Genomic DNA, 23,971 nt, shown 5'->3' on the forward strand with positions numbered 1-23,971 from the left:
AATTATTTTTAACAATTATTATTATTATTTTTCCTAAGGCAAGATGATGCTCAGATAATGTGGTAATTCTATCTTCCTCATAGGGCAACACTGTGGCACAATATCATTGTGTGATGTTTTTGGACAGCTGGGAATAGGAAAGCATACTCTAGGAGAAATGGGGTGGGGTTGTTAAAGCTTTCTGTGCTGCTCAGACCTGTGGCTTGACTTACTGCAGTTTGCCTACAACTAAGCTGCCTCTTGCATGTATTTCTTTAGGGGCTACGCATGGATTAAAAATAATGATGTTGTGTAGTTTTATCAGGCAAAGAGTCTAAACTGCACTGCCTGTTAGCATTCTTTTGTCTAGGAGTTAAAATTTGAGTTTTTATATGTCAAAGAAAAAAGCAGCCAGAAAGTTTTCATTTTTTCCTCTATGATAAAGTACAACTGAAAATCTTTGCAACTCTTCCCCCTTTTTTTTTTTTAACTTAGCTTCCTATCCACTTTTTACTTTACTACATCTCCTTTTATTTACACGTATACTTATATAACTGTAAATATACCAATAGGCTCTTTCCTGTATAATGGAAATCCTGCATTTCTCATCCTTTCATCTTGAGTGATACTGCACTTCATTACAATTATGGGATGGATTACCTTCTGATAGCTGTGAAATATAAAATAATGACAAAACCTCTTTACAAGCAGTGCCTGCCTGTAAAATATTTTTGATTTAGTGAAATAATCCATATACAAAACTTGCAAACTTGCATGCATTGTTGAGCCTTTAAATCTTGATTACTCTTTTTTCCTCTGCAGCTCTGGTAGGGATAATCATTTCACTTCCAGATTGATTTTTGTTTTTTTGAACATCAGCTTTCAGACGCATATGATGCTTCTGGTGAATATTTGAGGTAGTATTTTTGGATGATATAATGTTCTGCTGTGGAATCTGCAAACAGAAAACTACTTTTATTGGTGTCTGACTTGAAAAGCAATGTTCACTTCTCAGCCTAATTCCGTAGGTGGGATGGCTGAATAGGACTATTCTGCAAGAGGTTATTTCTTTTAGAAATTGATACTTATTGACTACTTTCTCTTACAAGGAACAGCAGTAGTAATTGGGCAGTCAGACCTCCATGTGTATCAGAAATGCTCTTAGTCCTGTGGCAGTCAGTGCAACTGTGCCAATATCCTCTTGGTGGGAATCCCTGGCTTTCTGATGAGCAAATAGAAGATGCTTTTCGTGTATCACTCAGCAACAGTCACAGCTCCTCAGAGCACAGAGGATCTGCTGTAAGATATCTCAGACCTGTCAGTGCTGTGCTACGAGTCAAGCCATGTTGAGGAGAACCAACCTTACAGGAGCAATGTGAGGCAGCGCTTTCGTGTGTCCGAGCCCTGGGGTGCACGCGCTGTTGTAACGAGCTTTGTTCAGGGGATCTGCTGGTAGAGGCTTCCGAGGAGGGTTTGGCTTGTGGTTTTCCTACAATAAAATAGAAATTCATCATATTCGTCTCTAAAGCTGGATTTAGCATATCTTTGCTCTAGCTCGGTGGTTGCTAGGTTCAGCACAGTTGTAGACATATTTAGATGAGACTGTTCTAATGTATTTCTAATAAGTAGGCACCTATGTTTTAAAGAACGTTTTATACTTCAGGGATTTGGGGTTTTTTTAAATTATTCTTTATTTTAGAGATAGTGTGTGCATTGAGATTGAAATTTCAGATTATTTGGTGGTAAAGGAAGAACAACACAGAATGAATACACATAGATGTAAAAGAAGATATAGAGAAAAGCGGCAGAACTAGCAATGACATTAAAATACAGACTTAGATGAGCATAGATGTAAACTGCTCAATTCCAGTTTGAACTGGGAACGTCTGTGATTTTTTTTTTGTTGCTGCTGTTTAGAGACGCTGTTGTGCTTTCATTTAGTGGAATTACATGATTCATTAATAGGGAACAGAAGTCATCTGCTGGCAGACATGAGCTCATGTCTCTTCTGTGTGGTCCCTGAAGCCCTGCAAACAGGGCAGGGTGTCTACTTGTGGTCTTTATTAAGAAGAACTGGGACAGATTAACTCTCCAACGTACCCAAGATCTCCAGATCCATCTGCTATGGGTCTCACCACGCTTTCTCTAAAAACATTGCACAGAGTAATTTTACCCTTCACTGTTAGTTTGCTGTAACTGGTAAGGTTGACCAAGAAGAAACAAGAGCTTACAGGCATAATTTAAAGATCCCTTGAAAAATGTAATCAAAACAGACCCCTAGAGGCATGAGTTACTCATGAATAAAACACCAGTTTTCACCATTCGTTTTGAGCATCCCTTTGTTTTCTTCCTTTTTGTGACAGATGTTTTACTCTTTCAGAAAGGGAACACAGGGTGACTATCAGTAGGCATTCTAAGAATGGATTTAAACAGAAGAAAGTAGGGAATGAAAGACTTTCTGAGCAGCACAGAGCAGCCAAGGACAAATGGGGCTCAATCATGGAATCATTAAGGTTTGGAAAGGACCACAAGGATCATCTAGTCCAACTACTGACCCTTCACTACCATATCCACTAAACCAGGCTCCTTAGTGCCACATCAGTTGCTTTTGTTTTTTTTCCAACCATTTTATTTGGAAGGAAGTTGGCTGGAATGGCTAACCTGTGTGCTGAGTCTGGACAGCCCACGGAGTGAGCATCTTCTGTGGCTGAGCATGAAGGTAACCTTGAATGCCTCACCCAAGTGAATTCTTTTGGTTCCCTTAGCTCCTCACGTGAATGTTTATTCTGAAGATGCTGACCCATCACTCATACTGCAGAGGTAATTTTGGTGGGTACCAGCTGAACACCTGATTCATTTCCTGACCAACTTAATGGGGCTGGGAGATTAATACTGACAATGAATCTGGCCCCTTGATTAAATATGTTTGTATTGTGAAAGCACCTGAAAGTAGAAGTTGTTTATTAGTTTAGTTAAATACTAAATATTGTTAAATATTAAACCTGGCACCAGTTCATTTGCTGCTGCTTTTGTTTGTTTTATTATTATTTTTTAAACTATTTTAATTAAATCTTAAAGGGAAATTTACTATGAAGTAATAATTAATTCATTGCCAGCTCAACGGCCACTAGAGGGGAAGACACTTGTCTTCACCTCACATGTTGTGTCTTATTTACCCACTGCTCTCAGCCAGAGGCAGCAGGAAAGGAGCTCATGTGCAAACACCTCTCAGAGGAGAGAAGCTGAACAAGGGAGATAGAAGCAACAGAAAAGTGAATGGTTTGGGGTGCTCTTCTTCAGCAGTATATTGCAACACTGAGTCCCTGGATGATTGGTATAAATCATGTAGCAATTATTTTTAAAGTGTTTTCTCTCTTAACCCTGTTGGATGCAGTTCCAAGCAATTGGTGCAGATGCAATACTTCAGGTAGCATCTACATGAACTAGACCCAAACTATTTTAAAGCTAATTTACATCCTCTAAATGTTGAGGGGGTAAATAACTAACTAAGAAAAATGTTTTCTTCCCATGCAGTCATTTACGCATCCCTAGAGCATAGAAAGTTATTTATTTTTGACAATCTTGAATTATGATTTTGAAAGAATGCACTCTTGCTTGTTCTCTAAGTTGCCTTGAGTTGTTCCCATGTTTGTCTTGCTTCTGTTTCATACAGCAACTGAAAATTGAAAACACTGTTATTTTGCTTGATGGAGTTGCAATTAATTTCAGCTGCTAAGCTGAAAAGCTGCTTTTGTAGTTTCAGCCCTGTCAGACTTGGGTCATGATGGTGCTGGAGAGCTAGTATTCTGCTTTGTGGGATTTGAAGAGGTGGGCATGTATGTAGGGAGAATTGTAGTGACTGCATTTGGTCACTTGCATTTGCTGTGGCTGGCTGGGGCAGATGTCCTATCACATTGAGAAACACACAGTTCCTTTTCCATGGGAAGCCCTTTCTCCTACTTCCCTGTGCTAGTGAGGGCTGGCTTGTATGGTGCTAAATGAACTTTTTTTTAGTGAACTATTTGACAGAGGAATAGAACAGCACTTGTACTTAAAATACTAATTTTGACCAATGTGAAATATGCAGTGTTCTAAGAAATGCAAGGAAACAAAAAGTGAAACCATCAGAGCCAAAGACAACACCAACCAGTACCAGTCCAGATCTCCCATAAAACCTATTTTTGAAAGAATCAATATTTCCCATTCCCTTGAATGGGAAAATAAATGACTAGCAGGATGGAAGAAGAAAGAACTTGAATACTTTGAAAAAGATTAATAAACTGTCTCTACTTTTAAAAGTCGATTGAACCCAAGTGATTCAATGTTCAGACATCCAAATTAAAACCTTCTACACTCTCTCTACTGCCATAATATCTAAACACAGTGGCATGGCAGATCAGCACTGTCTTGTCCCTTTTTACTTCTTTGCTCATTTTGCACCTATCTTCCAAAGCACTTCCCAATCCACCTGCTAACCCCTGAGAAAGTGCCTTGGGACCAACTCACAAGGTTGCTGCATGAAGAAAGCACTGTCCTTGGCCATCGTAGCCAGCTTTCTAGTATGCACAATCCCTCAAGCCACAGCTGTTTGAGTACAGATTTGAGGTAAGTAACTGCACACAGACTAATATGCTGCTCAATTAAGATAGCTTGGTGATAATGACATGCACTTCATTTTAATCTTGGAGTTTATCTTAAGCAGCAAAACATCTATAAAACAAAGCTAGCTGGATGCCTGACTCCTTTCCTAAGACTCAATCATGTTACAAATGTGACCAAAAGAGAGAAGTTAGTGACAAGAAAAGGGCAATGTGATATAGACAAGTGCACAGACAACTCCATCTATCCTGAACACTGCATTGAGATGCATCTGATTATAAACAAGCTCTACTTAAACAGTGGAAGAAGAGGTAGGTGTACATGAAATAAGTGTGGACAAGCAGAAGTCTTTCTTCTTAGATCTGTGTTCTGTACCAACCCAACAAATCACATGCCCTTTAGAAGAACTGAACTACAAGCCAATACACATTTTGTTTCTGGGCAAGATATTTGTAATTTGACTTCTTCAACTATATTATTACTCTTATTACTTCTTCAACTGTATTATTATTTGTCACCTTCCTAACAGCCCTGTAGCTTCCCCTCTGGCTAGGCAGGATGGGTCTGCCCATGACATGGAACTTGTTTGTACTGCTGTGCCTTCTGAGTGGAGTGGTGGAATGTTGGGATTGGTGCCTCTGTTGGCAGAAACCAAGACTGCCTTCCTGGGTACAACGGGATCTTAAGGCATTGCTATTATCTACACTCTATTCCTACAGTGCAAAAAGTACAAAGACTAGACTATGGCTAAAGGCAAAGGGGAAAGATGAGAAAACCACTTCATTCCTATTCGTTATAGGTGGATATTCACACATTCAATGTCAGACAGAAGATGAACTCCATGGTTACCTGGGAGAGCCTGAGCGTGGGGTTGGCAGGAAGGGGCCTTTCAGGCCCTGCTTGGTGGCAGGGTGGCTGGGGAAGGGGCGGCAGGACACGCTGAGGGGTCTTCAGCTGTGGCACATGGTGTGTCTTCACCGGGTCACTGATGTCAACGATCTGATAGGGCAGTGGGCGCCTTGGGCCATCTCTCTGCAGAAACCAACAGTCGTAAGCTCCAAAAGGAGCTGATACAAGAGATACAGCTCTAGAGATCTCTGCTAATATGCTATCATATGTTACTTAAAAGCTATGAATCTCATTTAACCTCTTAAAGACTTACTTTTTGCATGTTTGTATTCTGTGGCTTCATGATGAGATTTTTACTGAGAGACGTGGTACGAACGTGACTGGGCTGAGATGATCTAGAAGATCTCGCTGGGCTCACAGACCTGCAATACGAGCGTATATGTAGTGAACACAACAGTCTGCTTCTCTGCTTCGTGGCATTTTTTTTAAACAGTAATCTCTTTTCAGAATGAGATTTCACAAGGACTTGCTGACTTTTTACAGTAAATAAGGGAAGTAAAGATTCTCTAGTGCTCCTGCAAGAATAAAAATAAATATTGATTTTTTTTGGGAACCAGTGGTCTGTTAAATTAGCTCCTGCAATCTGTGCCAATGCAGCTTTGCAGCGCCCAAGAGACTCTTCTAATGAACCTAGCATTTAAACAGTAATGACCTCAAATATGGAAGCATCGGCTCACTCGCCTGAGTGTAGATAAAAGGCCATGCAATGTAATGAAACTGTTTGATGCAAACGGAAATAAAAGTAAGACTTCCTTCAGTTCCAAATTTTTTTTATTGCAAACGAAGAGGTATGCAGTCAAACCAAACCTCACGTTATTACTGACAATCAGTGACGTTTAACTAAATCAGAAGAACACTGCTGATAACACTGGGTGAATATTTCTAAGGCTGGATCTGTGTAAAGCACTGTCAGGCCATTCTGAGATAAATGCTGAGATGAGATTTGCTGTGTTCACAGTTATTTGCTACTCATATCTTTAAAGATAATAATAATAGGGAGCATAATACAGAAACCAATCATACCTTAATTTCTCTATCGTCGTCTTCTTACTTGTAAACAGCAATCTCATGAGAGTCTTCCTTTTCAGATACATGATTGACCCAGCAAAGGTAAGGCACAGAATGGTGATCAACACTCCTACGGTTAAACTCTTATTATCTGCAACAAAACACAGCCAGTTAACTTCTACCAAGGGCCATCTGTATTGAAACTTGCCCCGTACTACTACTGATGCCCAGCCCCGGTGACTGCTGTTCCAGAGTACTTTAAGCTGTGAAGTGCATTGCTGGGACCTAAGTGAGGCTCAGCAGAGATGCAAATCCTGGCTGGATGACTTCCAGCTGGAAGCAAGCCTCATTTTTAGAAAGAGGTAAGCAGCAGCTCTGATACTGATGGCTATGTGATGTGATCATCGCCCGGAGGAGGGGATGTTGTGGTTCTGCAGGACTGCTGACCTAGAAGTGCACCCTCCCACAGCAGGAGATGCATATTTAAACTTTGCTCTGGTAACCTATCATCACTGTCTCAGCCTTATCCTGGTGGAACTTTGGTCAGCTGGCTCTCACCCTGTATCAGGGCAGGGGAACACAGTCAGCAGCAACATGGGACCTGATGGGTGTGAAGTGCTGCAGAGCAATGCATCCCCCACCATTTCTAGAAGATGGATAAAATTATTACATTTGATCATGCAGTGTAAATTAATTAACTTCTCTACTTAGCAATTATATATTTAAGACTTCTTAATAAGAAAAATACATGGTCAAACACCTGGGTTTACTCCAAGTCAGCTGGGAGAAATCAGTTACTAAATGCTAATGAGGCCACGTGCTGTGTTTGACGAAGATAAACACATTTTATTGAGCTAATTCTTCAGTAATTTGATTTAGAGATGTGCAAACTACTCAGATCATCCCAACCACCCTGTCAAGAGCTCATATTGAAATCCAAATGTCAAGGATAGAGAATTAGGTCCTCTCACAATTTCCATATTTGTTTGTTCCCATGTTATTAATTGCAGCGCTGTCTTTAGAGAATAACACACTGAAAACAGTTTTCTGTTAAACTGAAGCATTAGCTTCTGAAACACAAACTGCAAGAATTATAAAAGATAACCTGTATTTGTCTTCAGTTAGCATTGCCTATGCAGCACGTTATTGTAATATATTTGTAGCTCCCTAGATACTTTGATACAAGATAAGCTGAAAAGGGAATACAATGCTCTGAGCAGAAGAACATTTAACACACAGGTAGTCACACTTGTTCAGTGCCTCAGCACTGCTCCTTTGCTATCTTACCAGCTGGTAGGTATTTAAAAAAAAACAACAAAACAACCATTCAGCAGAGGAATCACACGTGGTGCTTTGTCATGGAAATGACAGTGATGTCATAAAGCCAACATTGCAATTCAGAGCAGGATCTGGCATGGAGAGAATACAATCCTTTTTGGTTTTGGATGGCATTATTCATGTGAAAATGGGCAGCTCGCTTTCCAGCAAGTTTGAGGTTATATATGGATATATGAGCAGGCTGCTGGCCCAGTCACTTGCTCAGACATAAATCAGAAATATCTCTGTGGAAGTCACTAAAGTTACAGTACTGTGGAGAAAAATTGGCGAGTGATGATTATCAAATCCTATAAAATTGCACTACGTGTAGAAATAATTCCTTCTGAGGCTGGCCAGAGATGGAGGGAGATACTAGTGCCAATGTTCTGCAGACTGAACAAGGGGAAGCTGAAATACAAATTACAGAAAATCACTCGTCCTCCTGCTATCATATGGGAAGGGAATTTCTACTTAACTTGCAGAAGCTTTCTACAAAATATAGTTAAAATCCGATACAATCAGAAATCACCTTTGTTCCACAGTGCAGAAATATAAAACAATAATGAAATCCTTCTAGAAGCACAGTATCAGATAGACTTCTGATTTTTCCATGCACAGAAATGCTGCATGTCTCATCTTTGCAGCTTCCTGCTTGCAGCTTAGGCCAGTACCACGTCCTGCACATTTTTGGGGAGCTACTAAGGCATGGTTGGAAGGGATATTAAAGCCAAGCATGCCTCTCTGGGCAGCCTGCGCCCTCTGAGTAAAGAATTTCTTCCTCACTTCTAACTCAACTTGATCATATATCTTGGAAAAAAAAAAAGAGATGAGATTCACCAGGACTACTGTGGCTTTAGTTAAGCAGGAAGAGCAATGCACTCAGCTGGCTTTGGCTTTTCTTCACCAGATTTGCAAGTTGCTAACCAATACATTCAGAATAAGCTGTTTTCCGGGCTTCCTGCAGTCCTGCAAGCTCATTGCTCGCAAGGTGACATTTTGCATTTCCGTTATCATGGAAGCAAGAGCTAAAGCATGAATTATTACCCACCTGCTTGCCTGATGGGCCCGCTGTCCACACTGCCACCAAAGCCTGGCTTGTCACAGTACGGAGGAGCCCAGTCAGCCTCACAGTGACAGTTCTTTTTGTTGTTGCAAACCTTCAAAAGAAAAGACAGACGGCCGAACATGAAAAGGATTCTGCTGTATAACTGTGAACAGCACCGGCCAACAGTGCCTCTTAATCAGCTGGTGACACAGCTGAGCGAAATAAAGCTCATGTCACAAAAGAGATGTACTGATATTTGCTCCTTGTCACAGCTAGGATGGCACAAAGCAACTCCAAATACAATGGGAAGGAAGAAAAAAAGCGTTATTTATGTAGCAGGTAATAGTTTGAGTTGCATCAGCCTACAGCTTCAATAACCACAGTAAGGATAATCAGACACCTCTTAAGTCTTGTTCTCTCTTTGCTTCCAGCAGCAACATTGTCTGCTTTCTAACTTCTGTTCCTTTTACCTTCACAGGAAGAGGAGCTGCTCCGTGTTGTTAACACCATAAAGCTTTGTCAGCTCAGTTGATCTCTCCTATCCATTAAGGTCTCATGTCAGACCACATGCTGATTTCTACACTGCTCAGACCCCCAGCTCTGAGATGCAGCAGTTGCTGGAAGAACGTGTGAAACTGGGTGCAGGGCAGAGGAGACCCTCCCTCTAGTATTATATTTGCATGACCCATACAGACACATAGAATCACACAACTATTGGAGTTGGAAGGGATCTCTAAAGGCCTGCAGTTAATGGGGAAACCCAGAGGTCCATCATGTGCTCAAAGCCCATCCCGTGACCTTGGGTGCAGGGATGGGCACTTGCACCTCCGTGAGCAGCCTGTGCAGTGCCTCACTACCATTACTGTACAAAATTTCTTCCTTAAATCCAATCTAAATCTCCCCTTCTTTAGTTTGAAACCATTTCTCCTTGTCCTTTCACAACAGACCCTACTACAGAGTCTGTACTCTTCTTTCTTTATGGCTCTTAAGATCTGCCACCACCACGGGGAAAACACAACAGATCAACAGACAGATTTATAAGACACCAGTTAGTTCATGGGAGTTCACAGATACTCATTTTCTGGCAAGGTCAGCTGGCAGGCTGTCAGAAAGACCATACTGGCTGCGTCTGCAGAGTATTAAAACATCACGCAATAGCTTAGCTTTGCTATGGTCATGTAAAATGCAAAAAGAAATGATTTACTTTTCAAAAACAGCAAGATAGTTGAAAATATCATTTGTTTTTTGTTTTTTTTTAATTGCAGATCTACAGGAGTTCCCCTCCACAGTTCCATGAGGCCCTCTCTGGCTCCTTGGAGTCCCTGTAGACTCTCCATAACACAGGCATAAAGATGCTCCCCTAAGCTGACAGTTACCCCAGCATAATGGTAAGATGCAGCACCATCAACACTGCAGTTTTATGAATTCAAAATGATAAATTACAGAAAATTGAAATCCCTTCACAGGAGAGGACAGAGAACTGTCAGAGCTTTTTGCAGAAACAAACAGATCATTAGAAAATCAAGGTTAATAAGGCATATCTTGACATGATTAGCATTTTCATAACATAAAACTAGCTTTCAGAAGACTTTGCTCTTCCTGGTTGATTTTTCATTCTGTGTCACCATAGCATTCAACTCATCAGTATGATTTTACTTCAGTACTTTTGAAAATACTTTTTTTCAAATATCTTAATTCAAATGCATATTTTAGCTTTGCTGGGCCCACATAGAAACTGTCTTTTTTGAAATGTTAATGGAAACTCTTCATGAAGGAAGGTTAGACAAAATTTCTTTGAAGATGACAAAATTCCTTTTTATCACAGACTGTTAATTAAGAGCAAGATAATTACTAACTGATAAATATTCCTTTGTTAAATAAAAATAATTTCACTTCTATTAGTTCATATAAGGGACACTGAAAATTGAAATACATAAGAAAAAAGCATTGCAATGACTTTGACTGATGTATTATTACTCCTGGAGACTTTCAAGGCAAGGCTGGATAAGGCCTGGGCATCCTGATCTAGCTGTGGGTATCTCTGTTCATTGCAGGGGAGCTGGACTAGATGACCTTTAAATGTCCCTTGCAACTTCTATGATTCTATTCTGCAGTTACAAAGAATCATAGATCTCAAAGGCATTACATAAAATCACTTCTTGTCCAGTGTTCACTGACTCTAAAAAAATACAAAACAAAAGAACAACAACAAAAAGGATTCCTATAAAATGCTTACTCCACGTCCATGGCACTTTGTTGCACACTTATGCACACCAAAAACACTTGTATTCTGGCACCGGCGATTAAGGCAAATCTGCAAAATAAGAAAAGGGGAATTTTAATAGGAGCAGAACTGCTAGTGATCTTCATAGAAACCTTAAGGCTGGAAAAGACCACTAGGATCCTCAAATCAAACCCCAGCCCACCTCACCATGCCCACGTCCCTCAGTATCACATCTCCACAGCTCTGAAGCATCTCCAGAAATGGTGTCCCCACCACTCCAAGGCTAAAGCCAGACCATTCTTTCTGAGAAGAAATTTTTCCTAATATCTGGCCTAAACTGTGCCCTGCGTCCCTCTCCAGCACTATCTATCTATTCATCTGCCAATGGCTGTTTTAGCACTTACAAAGGTCTCCCAACACACGTGCTGTACTGACAGCATTCCATTGACGAAAAGGTAAAGACATCAACCTTAGGTATTTTCTTCTCTATAAGCCCTTCTAGACCACCTAGGTCAAAATCTCTGAAATTTGTATATTACTCTTGGTTAGCACCTTGGCCAATACTGAGTTTTGACATCATAGCTCACGTTTGGTTTTCTTTCAACATCAATTAAAAACTTCCAGCTTTTTGCCTTTTTTTTTCAGGAGTACGAAGTTAGGATTTGATTCAGGTCCCCTTTTAAAATTGCATATCTCTGTTTATACCAATGGCACGGTACTCATATATACTAGAGCAGAATGTGGACCTAGAACTGCCTGAATATCCACCTGGCCTCATTGATACATATGGGCTCATTATTGTTCTTCAGCAGAACTGAGACCTTTCTGACAGTTTTCCCAAGCTAAACAAACTTTGGTGTCAAATATAAAACAGCCATACATAAAACGTAATAACAACCTTCTAGGAAATGGAAGTAAACAAACAGTGCGTGTAAAGTATTCAGATGCACAGTTTTTTGTTTTCCAATCTGGAAAATGTTACTCTGTCAATACAGATGAAAACTGGGGCACAGCAAGATTAGCATCACCAAACAACACCATTGAGCAGTCAGATGACTGATGAGGATGTCAGTAATGAGAAGTTATCCTACTCAAAACTGTAAACAAAGAAGAAATTAGGACTAGAATGACTGTTACTGTCCTATATCAACTAAAAGTAAAAGATTAAAATAAAATAAAAATCACTTCACAATTTTGTTCCTCTTTAACTGCAGCTCAGTTCAGTAGTACTAAAAGTCAGTCAAAAGAATTAGCATTAAGCAGGGGAAAGTGTTGAAGGAGACGACAGGGATGCTTAATCAGGGCACTTATCCCCTGAGGAGAAGGAAAAATGGAAAAGAAATTAGAGTGAATTGGCATCAACATGCAGGCATGTAGAGAATATGGTCTGATTACAGCAGTATTCACCATTCAAGTATTCAGAGTGCAGCAGCACACAGAATTCTGATCACATTAAAATGGCTGCATTGCAAATGGTGTATCTTCAGCTTAGAGAACTCAAGAATATTTAAATTCATATTCTTAATCCATAATACAAGTGCTCTAATGTCCTCAGAGTAAAACATACAATTTCATAAGTATTAGCGTGTGCGTTCTATGGTGTGTATGTGTATGATTAGATAGATTAGAAAGATTAAATACTCATTAGTAAAACATAATGGGGTGCTTTCCCAGCATTGAATTTTCCTTGAAAAAAAGTTCTGTAACAGACTGACTTAGAAATGTTGTGTAAGTGTTGTTTGCCTGCAGTAGAACTAGAGTTGCATGAGGGATGTGCTCTCAAAGCAATGTGATGCTCCAATGTTATTCAGAAGCAATCAGAAATTCAGTGGCTTGTTTGAATCCACGACAGATTATTAAAGTGCTTTTTCTCCTCTTCTCCACTGGGGGTAAAGAAACATTCTCCATTTCAGTGGCCACTGGACTCTTTTCCATTTCTCTCCCTATTAAATGTCTGTCTCCCACCTTTTGTTCAATCACAGAATGGTTTAGGCTGGTTCTCTGTTCTTTTTCTCTACAAGTAAATCCTGTGAATGTGCCATATGGAATTTGGCCTGCGTTCACACCAGGTAACTCACAGTGTTTGCTAAATATGATTTCAAAAATCAGTTTTGAAGGCTGAATGTTAATATGGATTAATATTTTCAAAATGGAGCGTACAGAAGCAGATTTTCATCCAAAAAGGGGTGGGAGGCTAATCAGCAGAGTTAAAGTCTAACGTGACATCAACGAAAATTCTGCAATGCCACAGACATTAAGAAAGTTAGCATCACTGGTAGAAAAAAAAATATGAAAATAGTAGCTTAATTGCAATACTTCCAAGGTGAATACCATGAGCTCCTCAGAATTTCATAATGTATTTTGCAAGGAACCTCTAACCTGACTGGACAGATACTCAGGACTGTCCTAAAGAAAAAGGGCTATGAACTTAAGCAACTTGCAATGCATCTGTAAATCTGTAATCCAGAAGAGCAGTCAGAAGAAGAGCGTAAGCACCTAACACAGTGAGACAGGAGAAACAATAAGAGCCCATCAGTCCTCTTGTGAAGAATTAAAATGAAGATCCAAAGCAAACCACAACCAATTTAGTACAGAATAGTTTGTGTCGTGAGGGCAGTGATGTTCTCCTTGTCCAAGAGTATTTCAGGTCCTTACTTTTCCATCTTCACACTTGGTTCCTGACAGCACGAGACCAGGGTCAGGCATGTCATCCCCTAGATACACGTGGGTGCCACGACACAGGATCTTGCCACCTTCCTGAAGCGGAATATTGGTTTCTATGGAAACAGCATTGGTACCAATTACAGGTCGATTGGCTCCTCCTTGACACTGAATTTTTCCACATTTAGCATCTCTGAAGGAAACAGACAAAACCAAATATGAGTTAAATAACTGTAGATGGCACGAACCCATTCCCACCACCATCACAGCAGTTCCTGTGCTGGCGAGGAGAGGCCCTACCTGGGCTCACACTTGGCGAAGGAGCTCTTGGAGTCTTTGCCACAGTTGCCGTATGGATCGCCTGCAGAATTGACTCTCTCAAAGCAGATCCCAGGAGCGGGTTTGGCACCTGAAACAAAACCTAATCAGAACTTTCATCTCATACGAGATTTAATAATTTCCTTTGAGCTCCACCGACGTTTTAGGGGAAGGCGGGACGTGATGTGCATGCCGATGAAGAGCAGCAGAGCCCTTGTGCTGGATCAGCATGCTAATGGAAGGGCCCAGACACGCGTCTTTTCCACAGTTCTCTGTCTCCCTTGGCAGTGCTGAGCAGCAGACAATGCAGGACTCGCTCTCTTTCCGAGTTTCTAGATGATGGCCCTCTAGTGAATCCTCCTAGGACACGAAAACTTTCAGCAAATGCCAAATCTAATGAAGAAAGACACAGGCCAGCTGGTAAGTGAACTCCCTCTGTTTTACAGGAGTCCGTGTGATTCAAGCAACGGCCCAGGAGCTGAAGCCAATGGAAATAGTTGTCAAGAAAAGCCTTTTTAACCGCAGCTCAGAACAACAAGACATCAGAAAAAAAAAATCTGGTTGCTAACAAGAGTGCTATATGGGCTGTATGGCCATAAAACCACGACACTTGACATGCCAGCTCAAGCTGACGTGCTTGGAGGAGGAAGGAATCCATGCCTGAGAGGAAAGACTGACCTGAAGGGAGGATCCTTTCTGCCACGGTGGTGGAACTAGGAATCTGAGAAGACAGGCAGCATCTGGTTCTTATCTACTGCAGCCTTCTGCAATGGAGACATATCCAAGCAGCAAAGGAACTTCCCTAATGGGAATAGTACTGGAAATGTTTGTGCAGACAGATTACTCATCCCTACATTTCAGAAGTCAAAAGGTGCCTATTAGAACACGTATTCTAATCTCTTAAGCAGAGATTCTCCCGTCCATCTTTTTTTGTGTGTTTGGTTTTGTTTTCCCCAGATTATCACCAACTATGGGCAATCTTCTTGGGTAGCATTCATACACGTATCTGATGTCTAAGAGGTGGGGGATCTACGTTCATGCTTTGACTGTGCAATGTTTAATTAGCTCCTGCATTAGAATTTCATTCCTTTATTTTTAACGTGAATGGTAGCTTCTATTTCCAGTAAATAATTGCTGTTCTTTGATAGATTAAAGGCCCTTTGCTAGGGCCCTTTACTACCCCATATTTTCTATCCATGAAATAATTCATAGCACAATTGGGTCATTGCCAACAATTGCCAACATTTCATCTACTCCAGTGCACAGACTTCTGAGAAGACAAAGTGGCAAGGATGTACATACACTGGCTAAAAATCTTAGCATTTATATGCTGGATACATTTTGTACTTTTGATAGATCAGCCAAACTGAAACAAGAACACAAAGCAAATTCTGTGATAGCCTAAAGGCTGAGAGTTTGCCATTTTCACAGTGTTCCTCAATCTTTAACAGAGGCAGAATTAATGTTCCATTTTTCAGATGGTCTGAGCCACTTGCATGTGCGTATGCCCGTAACTGGGGATGCAATATATAACCCATATAAAGTGTCCTGAAGATTTCATTATAAACATTCAAAGAAGAAGGCGGCTTAAAAAAAGGGGGTCCAATTCCTGAAGAACATACAAATATGATTGTAAAACTCCCAGTTAGTGTGGCTCTTTTCACTGATAACTTGGAGATTAAAGCCTCAATTAATTATCTGCATTTCACAGTCAGAAGCTTGACTAATACTCCATACTGCCAAGCAGCAATCTAATGCTATTAAGGACAAAAAATTAAAACGTGGAGAGGCTTAAGATGGCACCGTCTTTTCAGTCTGAGATTTGTACACATTGAAACTGGAAAACCCCAAAAGGAGGGCAAAGAAGGAACAGAATGTGAGCTGCTGGTTCCCTGGAGAGAAGGACAAGAGTCTGAAATTCCTTGGAAGATTATTATCAAGCTTGCTGAGTTCAGAATTTTTCTCAAATCTGGAACTGCTAAAGGGACTCACCCAGGATTCTTTCACTTCTTTTCATTAGACCACAAGCAGCAATCAAAAAATCAACAAACGCATCCAGACAAGGCACTGCGCAAAAAGCAACAGTGAAATTTACATTTTCAGCATATAGATCCCCCTTCATCTTTCCAGGCCAGGCACATTAACTATTCAGATGATGCAAACATTAACATATGCATACACTACTCCAGTTTCAGAATGCAAAGGGAAGGAAGTAAAGAAAAACATACTGTAAGTGAAAGCCCAAGTAAAGCACCTTGCTTTTTTCTCCAATACCTGCAATGATTGACCTCCTTCAGACCCACCTCACCTCACCAAAGGAGTAAACCACCCACCTACCATGAGTGCTACAGGTCTTCTTTTTTCTGCTGCCAAAAGCAAAATGCATGCCTCACATCCTGCTTTTTGACCAATAAAATACTTATTAAAAATGGCTGAAATATTGAGATTTTAAGGTATTTGCCTTCTCTTTCACCTGCTGAAAGATTTTATTTTTTGACTGCACAAGTCAAGGACGTTACATGTGATGGAACGCAGCTCACAGGAAGAACACATCTGCAGCATCCTTGCAGATATCAGCCAGCAAGCTTTAACTCCAACCAATATTACTTGACAAGGAAATGGGCTTCATGGAGCACAAGGAAATGCTCCCCTGCCAGGCTAAGAGCAGTCTGGTTATGAAACACCTGGTACCCAACAATCAGCTGGGGCCTGGAAACAGAAGTCTAGCTTCAATTCAATTTCATCTCTATCAAACCAAAACACATGGTAGATTGGGATTCAGATGGCTGTTCCTTCTCCTGACTGGTTTCTCACAATATTTGGACGTTTTTATAAATGAAAACATAGACTCTAAGAAACGGAACAGATGGAGCGACCAAGTTAAAAGGAGATTTTCAGAGGATGCTTAAGGATGAAAATTGTAATGTTGTGTTTCTGCAGGAAACCTATTTATCATGATTGCAGCACATAAACTGCAGCAGAAAGTCCTGTCTTTCTCTATTTCACTGCCTCTATGGGCAAAGATAAGATGGTTTGTGAAAGATTTCCAGTGGATATTAAGTGCCTTGAACTTGATGAGCAGAGTTTATTTCACTTTGCAGTTGATAATTACAATATCGTCACGTGGTAATTAAGGTTCTGTTGGCCTTTGCACACAACCTTATTTGGGGGATTAAATCAGCCATTCGAAACTGCAGCAGGTCAGAGCTCAGCACCTCAGCTGTCATCCTGGAGACTTTTTTTTCCCCTCCAAATGTGTGTATTGAGGAGTGCACTCCTTCCACCATCAGCTTTCATAAACAGAGATGTTCTGCTCTCTTGGAAGCGGTGCAGAAGTGCTGTGTCATTTCAGATCACTGCAGGACCTGCTGCAAGGAGCCAACATCATCTCCCAGAAGAGAAGAGAGAAATTCCTGCGGTGCTGATTGCAAGAATGAAGAAACACCATTTACCAGGCTGTAAGTGGAAACTGAGATGTAGACTCGGGTGCCAACACTGTCTTATTAAAAAACAAATTATACAGTGCGTGTAGGTGAGGAGGGAAAGAAAACCTCACTCAGATGAGAGTTTTGTTACTCACAAACACCGTGACCAACTGTATAAATAAATATAAGCATAAAAACACAGCTCTGTGTGTCATGCGGTTTGCACCTGGATTCAATATCTCATTAAGTCTGTTTTACTGCACCAGTGACGCAAAGCAAACTTCCTCAAGCCCCCCTTGGCCTTTCTCTTCATCTTGGTGATCCCTGCTGTTAAATCTGTGAAGAGTGAGATGGGGCTGAGCCGGTATTTTTGCATTTAAGGAGGATGCGAGCTCTCACTAGCTCTGAGAACAATGATTTAATGCCTTTCCCATCCCTACAAGCAAGTAAAGGCGTTGCCATAAGTCTATGATGATCCAAACAGTTTGATTTCACAGGTTATACTAAAACACCATAAAATCTGAATCTCGTTAGGCAAATTTGCATTCTTGCAAAAAACCAGCCACAGGCTGGTCAGTTCAGTGGTATGGGGAACCCATCTGTTCTGCTTATAGGGCTGTACTTGGAAAAAATGCATCATTGACAGGGCTTTGTCATAAATATTGACAACAAAATTAAGATTGTTTCCGCCTAAACAAATGGCCATGTCTACACAACAAATTTAAACATGTCCTAATTATTAAGTCGATGTCTGCCATTGGCTGCCCCAAATCATTGCTTTTTTTGCCTTGTGTGAAAAAGCAGGAAAACACACTGTCAAAGCTGTCCTTGTTTTTCCTCAAGAATCATTTTCTTGTCCATGGAGAAAACGCCAAGAGTTTAACGCTGATAATCTCCTACCGCTTGATAATCGATAATTTCTCTCTCTTAAATAGCTTCATCTGCATTGCTATTTGCTCCCCCAGAATGCCAGTGGACTACCAGGCATTACAGAAATGCATTCCTGTTGATGCACTGCTCAGTTGCTGCTACCGACAGGTCAGATCAGTGCAATGCCAACATTTTAACGGGAAACAGGAATGGTTACAGGTTCTTAGGGTTCTCTGAGCTCTCTGGCCTATTGCAGATAGGGAACAGCAAGAAGTATTCCTCCGTTTGAACTGAAATTATCTGCTGAAAGTAACAAAGAAACCCAATGAAATGCAAGTACTCCACTCTGGAAACAGATCCCTGCTGCTCAGTCTAACGTGTGAGCTCCAACCAAGCTCAGTATTTTTCTTTGGTGCTAAAAATATTAAGGTTGACATGTATCATTGGGCATCTGTAAGCCTATGAATAAAGAAAGATAAGAGAACACACTGATAAGGAATTCAATGTGCTGAGTATGGTTTTAAGAAAAGTTATTGTATTTTGTCCTGCATGGCTTTCTCCTGCTGAGAAGAAGAAAAGCAGAATTAATGTAAAGGAATTAGAGTGTATTTTCTCTTTATGGTATAAAATTTTCATTTAAGAACATACAACTGCTCTTTCATCCAACCTCCAACACACATGGTTGTTAAAAACAAATTTTAAGCAATTATAGGAATCTAGTAAAAGGTTCAAATAGAACTTTTTCATACAATGCCCAAAGACAACATCTCAGTCTGTCAAGTCTCTTCTTCAGCAAGCGAGCTGGAAGGAAACACTTTTCTTATCTGACCCTTCAGGCAGATGAGATTTGGAATCTCTGTTTTCCAGCCACGTGGCCCATGCCCATCTCCCCCTCTTCTCACTCTTTATCAGCTAGTCCTTGTTCCAGCTAGCCAGTGTGAGCAGGTGGGGATATCCACAGATATTCAGAACACAGGCCTTGTTTTTTCATGCATAATCTAGTTTGCTTGAAGTTGGAAGGTTTACTGACATGACGTCTAATTCATACCTGCACCACTGAGGTCAGAAATAAGACTTTTAGTTCAGGTTCTGGCATTCTGGTTAAAGTCTGTTGTGACCATTTGAGCTCTGCTCGTAATAAAGTTATTTTTCTCATAAGGAGACCCCCACAGCCGTGTCTGCTGAGGCTCCAGGCACAGCAGTGCCTGCTCAGTTGTCCAGAGAAGAAAGACAAGAAAGATGTGGGGGAGCTCGGGGGTGCTGGAAGACGTGCTTTGTTCGGAAACAGACCTAGCAAGGGAGCTGCAGTAATTCAGCTTCTGACCTTTAGCTGGATTTTTCTCAGCGGCTGAAATTACTAACAGTACAACTGAAGAACTTTCCATGGCATGGGAAAGTGGTTCACAAGGAGGGTTTTGCTTTATACGAGAGAAAACGTCTCTGTATCCAGGGGATTACAAATCCCAGCATGACTCAGGCTGGAGGCTATAACTGTACATGCCTGTATCAGCTCTTATTACCTCTATGACATGAGAGGGATTTGGAGGATTGCATCAGAGACGCAGTTTACTCCACGTAGGCAGTTTAGTTATGAGCAGGAACTCTTGCTAGCATGCTTGTAATGGGTACAAGAGTGCATTGTATCTCTCTTGCTTTCCTTACCCATGGCATTATCTCCCAAGATGCTGTAACAGCCTTTTACAAGTTTGCAAATTGTCTGAGTTCTTACTCAGATAGCAGATAAATCCTTAGTGGACTTCTGATGGGGGCTCTGACCGAGGGAAACATCTGTGTGTCATTAATTAGACTGACACTTGAGTTTTGAAATAGAGCAAAAGGCAGTGTGATACTAAATTGAAAGAGGTTAAAGGAGCAGAAAACGTTAACATAAAAGAATCTAGCACTAAATAGCACTCCTCTTTAGGGAAGTTCAAAGAGCTTCTTCCATTTGAGAGACGGGCTCAGTGAGAAGCTGAAGATGTGACTTGTCCCCAGCGAGGCAGCAGCAAAGTGCAGAGTTAATATTGGTGTGTCAGGACAGAACAAGGAGGTGAACAGCTTTCCTGGTTACCTGCTCAGGATAACGCAAGGGCTCATTGAATGAGATTTGTGCAAAAAGTGAGTGAAATCCCGTGGGAAATAAGACCTCCTGCTTCAGAGCATCCTCTGCTAAGAGAACTGTTGGGGGGTAGGTTCATAGGGCGACATCCATAGATAGTGTGCACTCAGTGCTACAAGAATCTCATGTTAATGTTAAGTGCTGAACTCTATTTTAGGAAGTCGACAGACACGTATGTTCTATGGATGGAGCAATTCAGAGCACAGATACACAGAAGCTTACGTACTGGTCTGAGAAGGGATGTGGCTTCCATCTGTGTCAGGAGCATTAAGCAGTTTAGAAGGTGAGACAAAGGCATGTCAAAGTCAGTACTGAATGATTTGCCTCAGCTCACCTGGCCATGCATGCCGGTGCTGCAGAATGAACCTATTTACTGCTGCTTTCTACCTCCTACTGCAAAGAATGAACACGACTGCAAATCAAGGGGAAAATGAATCACAAACTGATTCCCTCATTGTTCGGTTCTCTGTTTCAGAGAAGAATAGGCGCAGATTGGTTCTGTATCAAATTCCCCCAAATCCATCCCTAATCACACACAACTTTTCCTCGAGTCTGCCTGATGAACAGCACTCCTAGTGCTCCGACTCACCCTGGCCCCAGAGGGTGATGCACTGCTGCTCGTGGGTCTGGCAGATGCCGTTGTAGCAGTAGCCATCCACCCCGTGGCACGCATGCCCATCGTGCAGGTACACATTAGCTGGGCAGTGAGGGCTGGCTCCAGTGCAGAACTCTGGCAGGTCGCAGGAATTGCTCGACTCTCTGCAAGAAATCCCCGCTGGTTTTAACTGCAAAACAAAGATAACCTTGGCTGCTGTCATGTCAATTAATAGGAGCCATGTGGTGGTGTAAGCCACGTAGCCATTGGCTCTGCATCAACTGAATGCAGTGGACGGCATAAAGATTACTGGCCAGGTTGCCCAAAGAAGCTGTGTGCCCCATCCCTGGAGGTGCCCAAGGCCAGGTTGGAATGAGATACTTAAGGTCACTTCCAATGTAAGCCATTCTGTGATTCCCCATCCATACACTGGACCTCCTCAGTACCCAACTCATGGGGGCCAACACCCATGTAAGTGTGAAAAACATTCAAGTATAGAAGTTCATGAAAAAGAAGTAGCCACAAGTAGCACAGGCCTCCTTAGAGAAGTCAGTTGCTCTGTCTTTTCAATAACTGTAAGAGGTTTTTTTTTTTTTGTTTTTTTTTTTTTTTTTAAACTGCTCACAAGAAATGCAAATGTCTTAATGGTTAATGGCATCATTTGTTGGTTCTGCACCCTTGCTTACTAGTCTGCACTTAGGAAGATTATGATATTTTGCCTGCCCCACACCAGTGACCATTTCCATTAGCTCACCTTGCAGTCTTCGCAGCAAAGTCCATGTGCACACACTGCTCCTGGCCTCAAAGTGCAGGTGGTTGCATTGCAGCACCGGTTTGTACATTCCTGGATGGGGATAAATTGAAAGCAGACAACTTTCAGTTGCAATGAGCTGTAAATCAAGAGAGGCTGCTTATCTCTGAGAGGTGCTATAGCCCTGCCAAGAAAAGTTAGCCCTGAATTCATGAATTATGCATAAAATTCTATAACCTGATCCAAGCAGCCTTGTCTGTCCTTAGATCCTACAACTGCAGTAATTGTAGTAAAACCAGAGAAGCCATTGAGGAAGGCTGGTTTATCCTAGCAATGAATCTAGTCTCAAATATCACGAACGACACAAGTATGCTGCTACCAATTCCCACACAATAATATGACATTTTATTTCCAGGAAACCAGTGGAATTAATTCATTGCCTTCAGTGGGGTTCACCCGAACTGAGGAACCCAAGCTGCAGTTACTGAGCATCACCACTGCAGCTCTCTGCTCTGTGCTATTTGCTCAGCACATTTCTTGTCTTGCGTGGAAGCTGATGTCTGCCACAAAGAAAGACAATGACACAACTCCATGTAATCTTCTCTTGGGGTATTCCAGTAACAGAGCTTAGAGAAAAATACGAATTCCATTATTACTTTTACATCCCAATTTCGTAGTTATGGATTAGACAGTTGCACGTGGGCTTTTACGAACCTTATTCTCAGTAGAACAAGCTAAGAAGAAGTTTCAGAAAATAATGGAGCTGCTTTTCCAAGCTGATACTCTCAAGCTGCAAGTTACATCAGCTGTGCTGGAATCTCAGCTCTCTAACAAAAATAGCAGCAGATAAAATTGCTCTTCAGTTGCATTAAGACGATTTAACTTCACAAGGGATCACTAACAATGCAGGGAACGCAAGAAAAATAAATGGGTGAGAATGATGTTCACAGCTCAAGTATTTTCTTGACTTTTGTAAAGCCTTCTAACTGGGAGACAGGTCTACTGCTGTACTCCCAAATAACCAGTGAAATAATTCTCAGCCTTTCCCTGTTTTCTGCCTGAATATACAAAGATATCTGCGCTGCTCTGAAGCAGCAGAACAACTTCCTGCACCTATTTTTGATCATGCTGGAAGGCAGCAGGCAACACAAATACTTCTGTGCAGCTGCTGTATTTAAGAAGGAATGTTCCTCTGCACAGAAGCACATCTTATAAATTCATCTCAACGGCAATCTGAGAAAAGCACAGTGGAGCAAAGCAATGTCAACCCAATTAAAGTGCTTCTGAAAGAGTCAGCTCCTGCACCCCATCATCAAGCCATCCACAGAGCAGCCCAAGGAAAGCAATTGGCATTCCACAGACAGCGTGGGATAAAGACACAGTTTCTTTGAACGATGTTACTGCAGCCTTTCAGATTTCCAATTGCTCTCTCACTTATTACTCATTGCAGGGGATGAGCTTGGTAAATAGTTTTTGTGCCTAGGCTATTAAATTGTCAGGGATGGTTTTAACATAAACAGGCGAGCAAACAGAAAGGGTTCAGGAGGTTTTTGGAGGCTGGAAGAGAAATAGCCACCATCTGAAAGTACTGCTCTCAAGTAGTGCACTATTATCAGTCACTGTTAGTAGCAGCAGTAGTGAGGGGAGGTGGGTTTCTTGGTGTAGGTCTCCTGGGCTCATCAGAGCACCTCAACCAGGCAAAACCAACAACTATTCTAGCATCCTCTGCAGTGGCTTTGGACAGGATATCTTGGTTTCACCCCCACTTTTCTAAGGACACAAAGCAGACCACCTTAAGCCAGACGTTGTCATCCCCTGACAACAGCCAGCAGAAAATGCTTACAGACAACAATATAAACACAGATGTGTGAAATGTGTGATACCTCCCCCATCTCCTGGTTGGATCCCCACACATTTTTAGCACCTGCAACATTTGCTGGAAAGGAACTCACAAGTAGGTGACTGGGTCCCAGGAGCAGCTCCTCCTGCTTGTTTGCAACCTGCCATTTGCTAACTTCATTTGCACAGCTGTTGCCAGAGGCAATTGCTCTCTATTCACTCCTTCCAATTCACTCATGATTTTATCAGCTTCTGTCAAATATTGTTTTATTTTCTATCTTTCCAGGCAGAGCGCCTCCAAAAATTTGAACA

The 23,971-nt window shown here is 41.4% G+C and overlaps 1 protein-coding gene across 3 annotated transcripts in view; it reads right to left on the reverse strand.

The window, feature by feature from the left end:
• The window catches only part of ADAM12 (ADAM metallopeptidase domain 12), a 169,272-nt gene that overhangs the window by 1,811 nt on the left and 143,490 nt on the right, over positions 1–23,971 (reverse strand). For 2 of the 3 annotated variants that reach the window (XM_048945732.1, XM_048945734.1), the window contains exons 13-22: positions 21,824–21,913; positions 21,064–21,259; positions 14,043–14,151; positions 13,737–13,935; positions 11,094–11,171; positions 8,861–8,969; positions 6,511–6,646; positions 5,741–5,849; positions 5,428–5,610; positions 1,341–1,468 (exon numbers count right to left, since the gene is read on the reverse strand). In XM_048945732.1, coding sequence (XP_048801689.1) covers positions 1,341–1,468; positions 5,428–5,610; positions 5,741–5,849; positions 6,511–6,646; positions 8,861–8,969; positions 11,094–11,171; positions 13,737–13,935; positions 14,043–14,151; positions 21,064–21,259; positions 21,824–21,913 — 1,337 coding nt within the window. The remainder of the gene's footprint in view (positions 1–1,340; positions 1,469–5,427; positions 5,611–5,740; positions 5,850–6,510; positions 6,647–8,860; positions 8,970–11,093; positions 11,172–13,736; positions 13,936–14,042; positions 14,152–21,063; positions 21,260–21,823; positions 21,914–23,971) is intronic. The other variant, XM_048945733.1, reaches the window with a different exon arrangement.

Source organism: Lagopus muta, chromosome 5 (assembly GCF_023343835.1).
Source record: "Lagopus muta isolate bLagMut1 chromosome 5, bLagMut1 primary, whole genome shotgun sequence".
Classification (NCBI taxonomy): Eukaryota; Metazoa; Chordata; class Aves; order Galliformes; family Phasianidae; genus Lagopus; species Lagopus muta.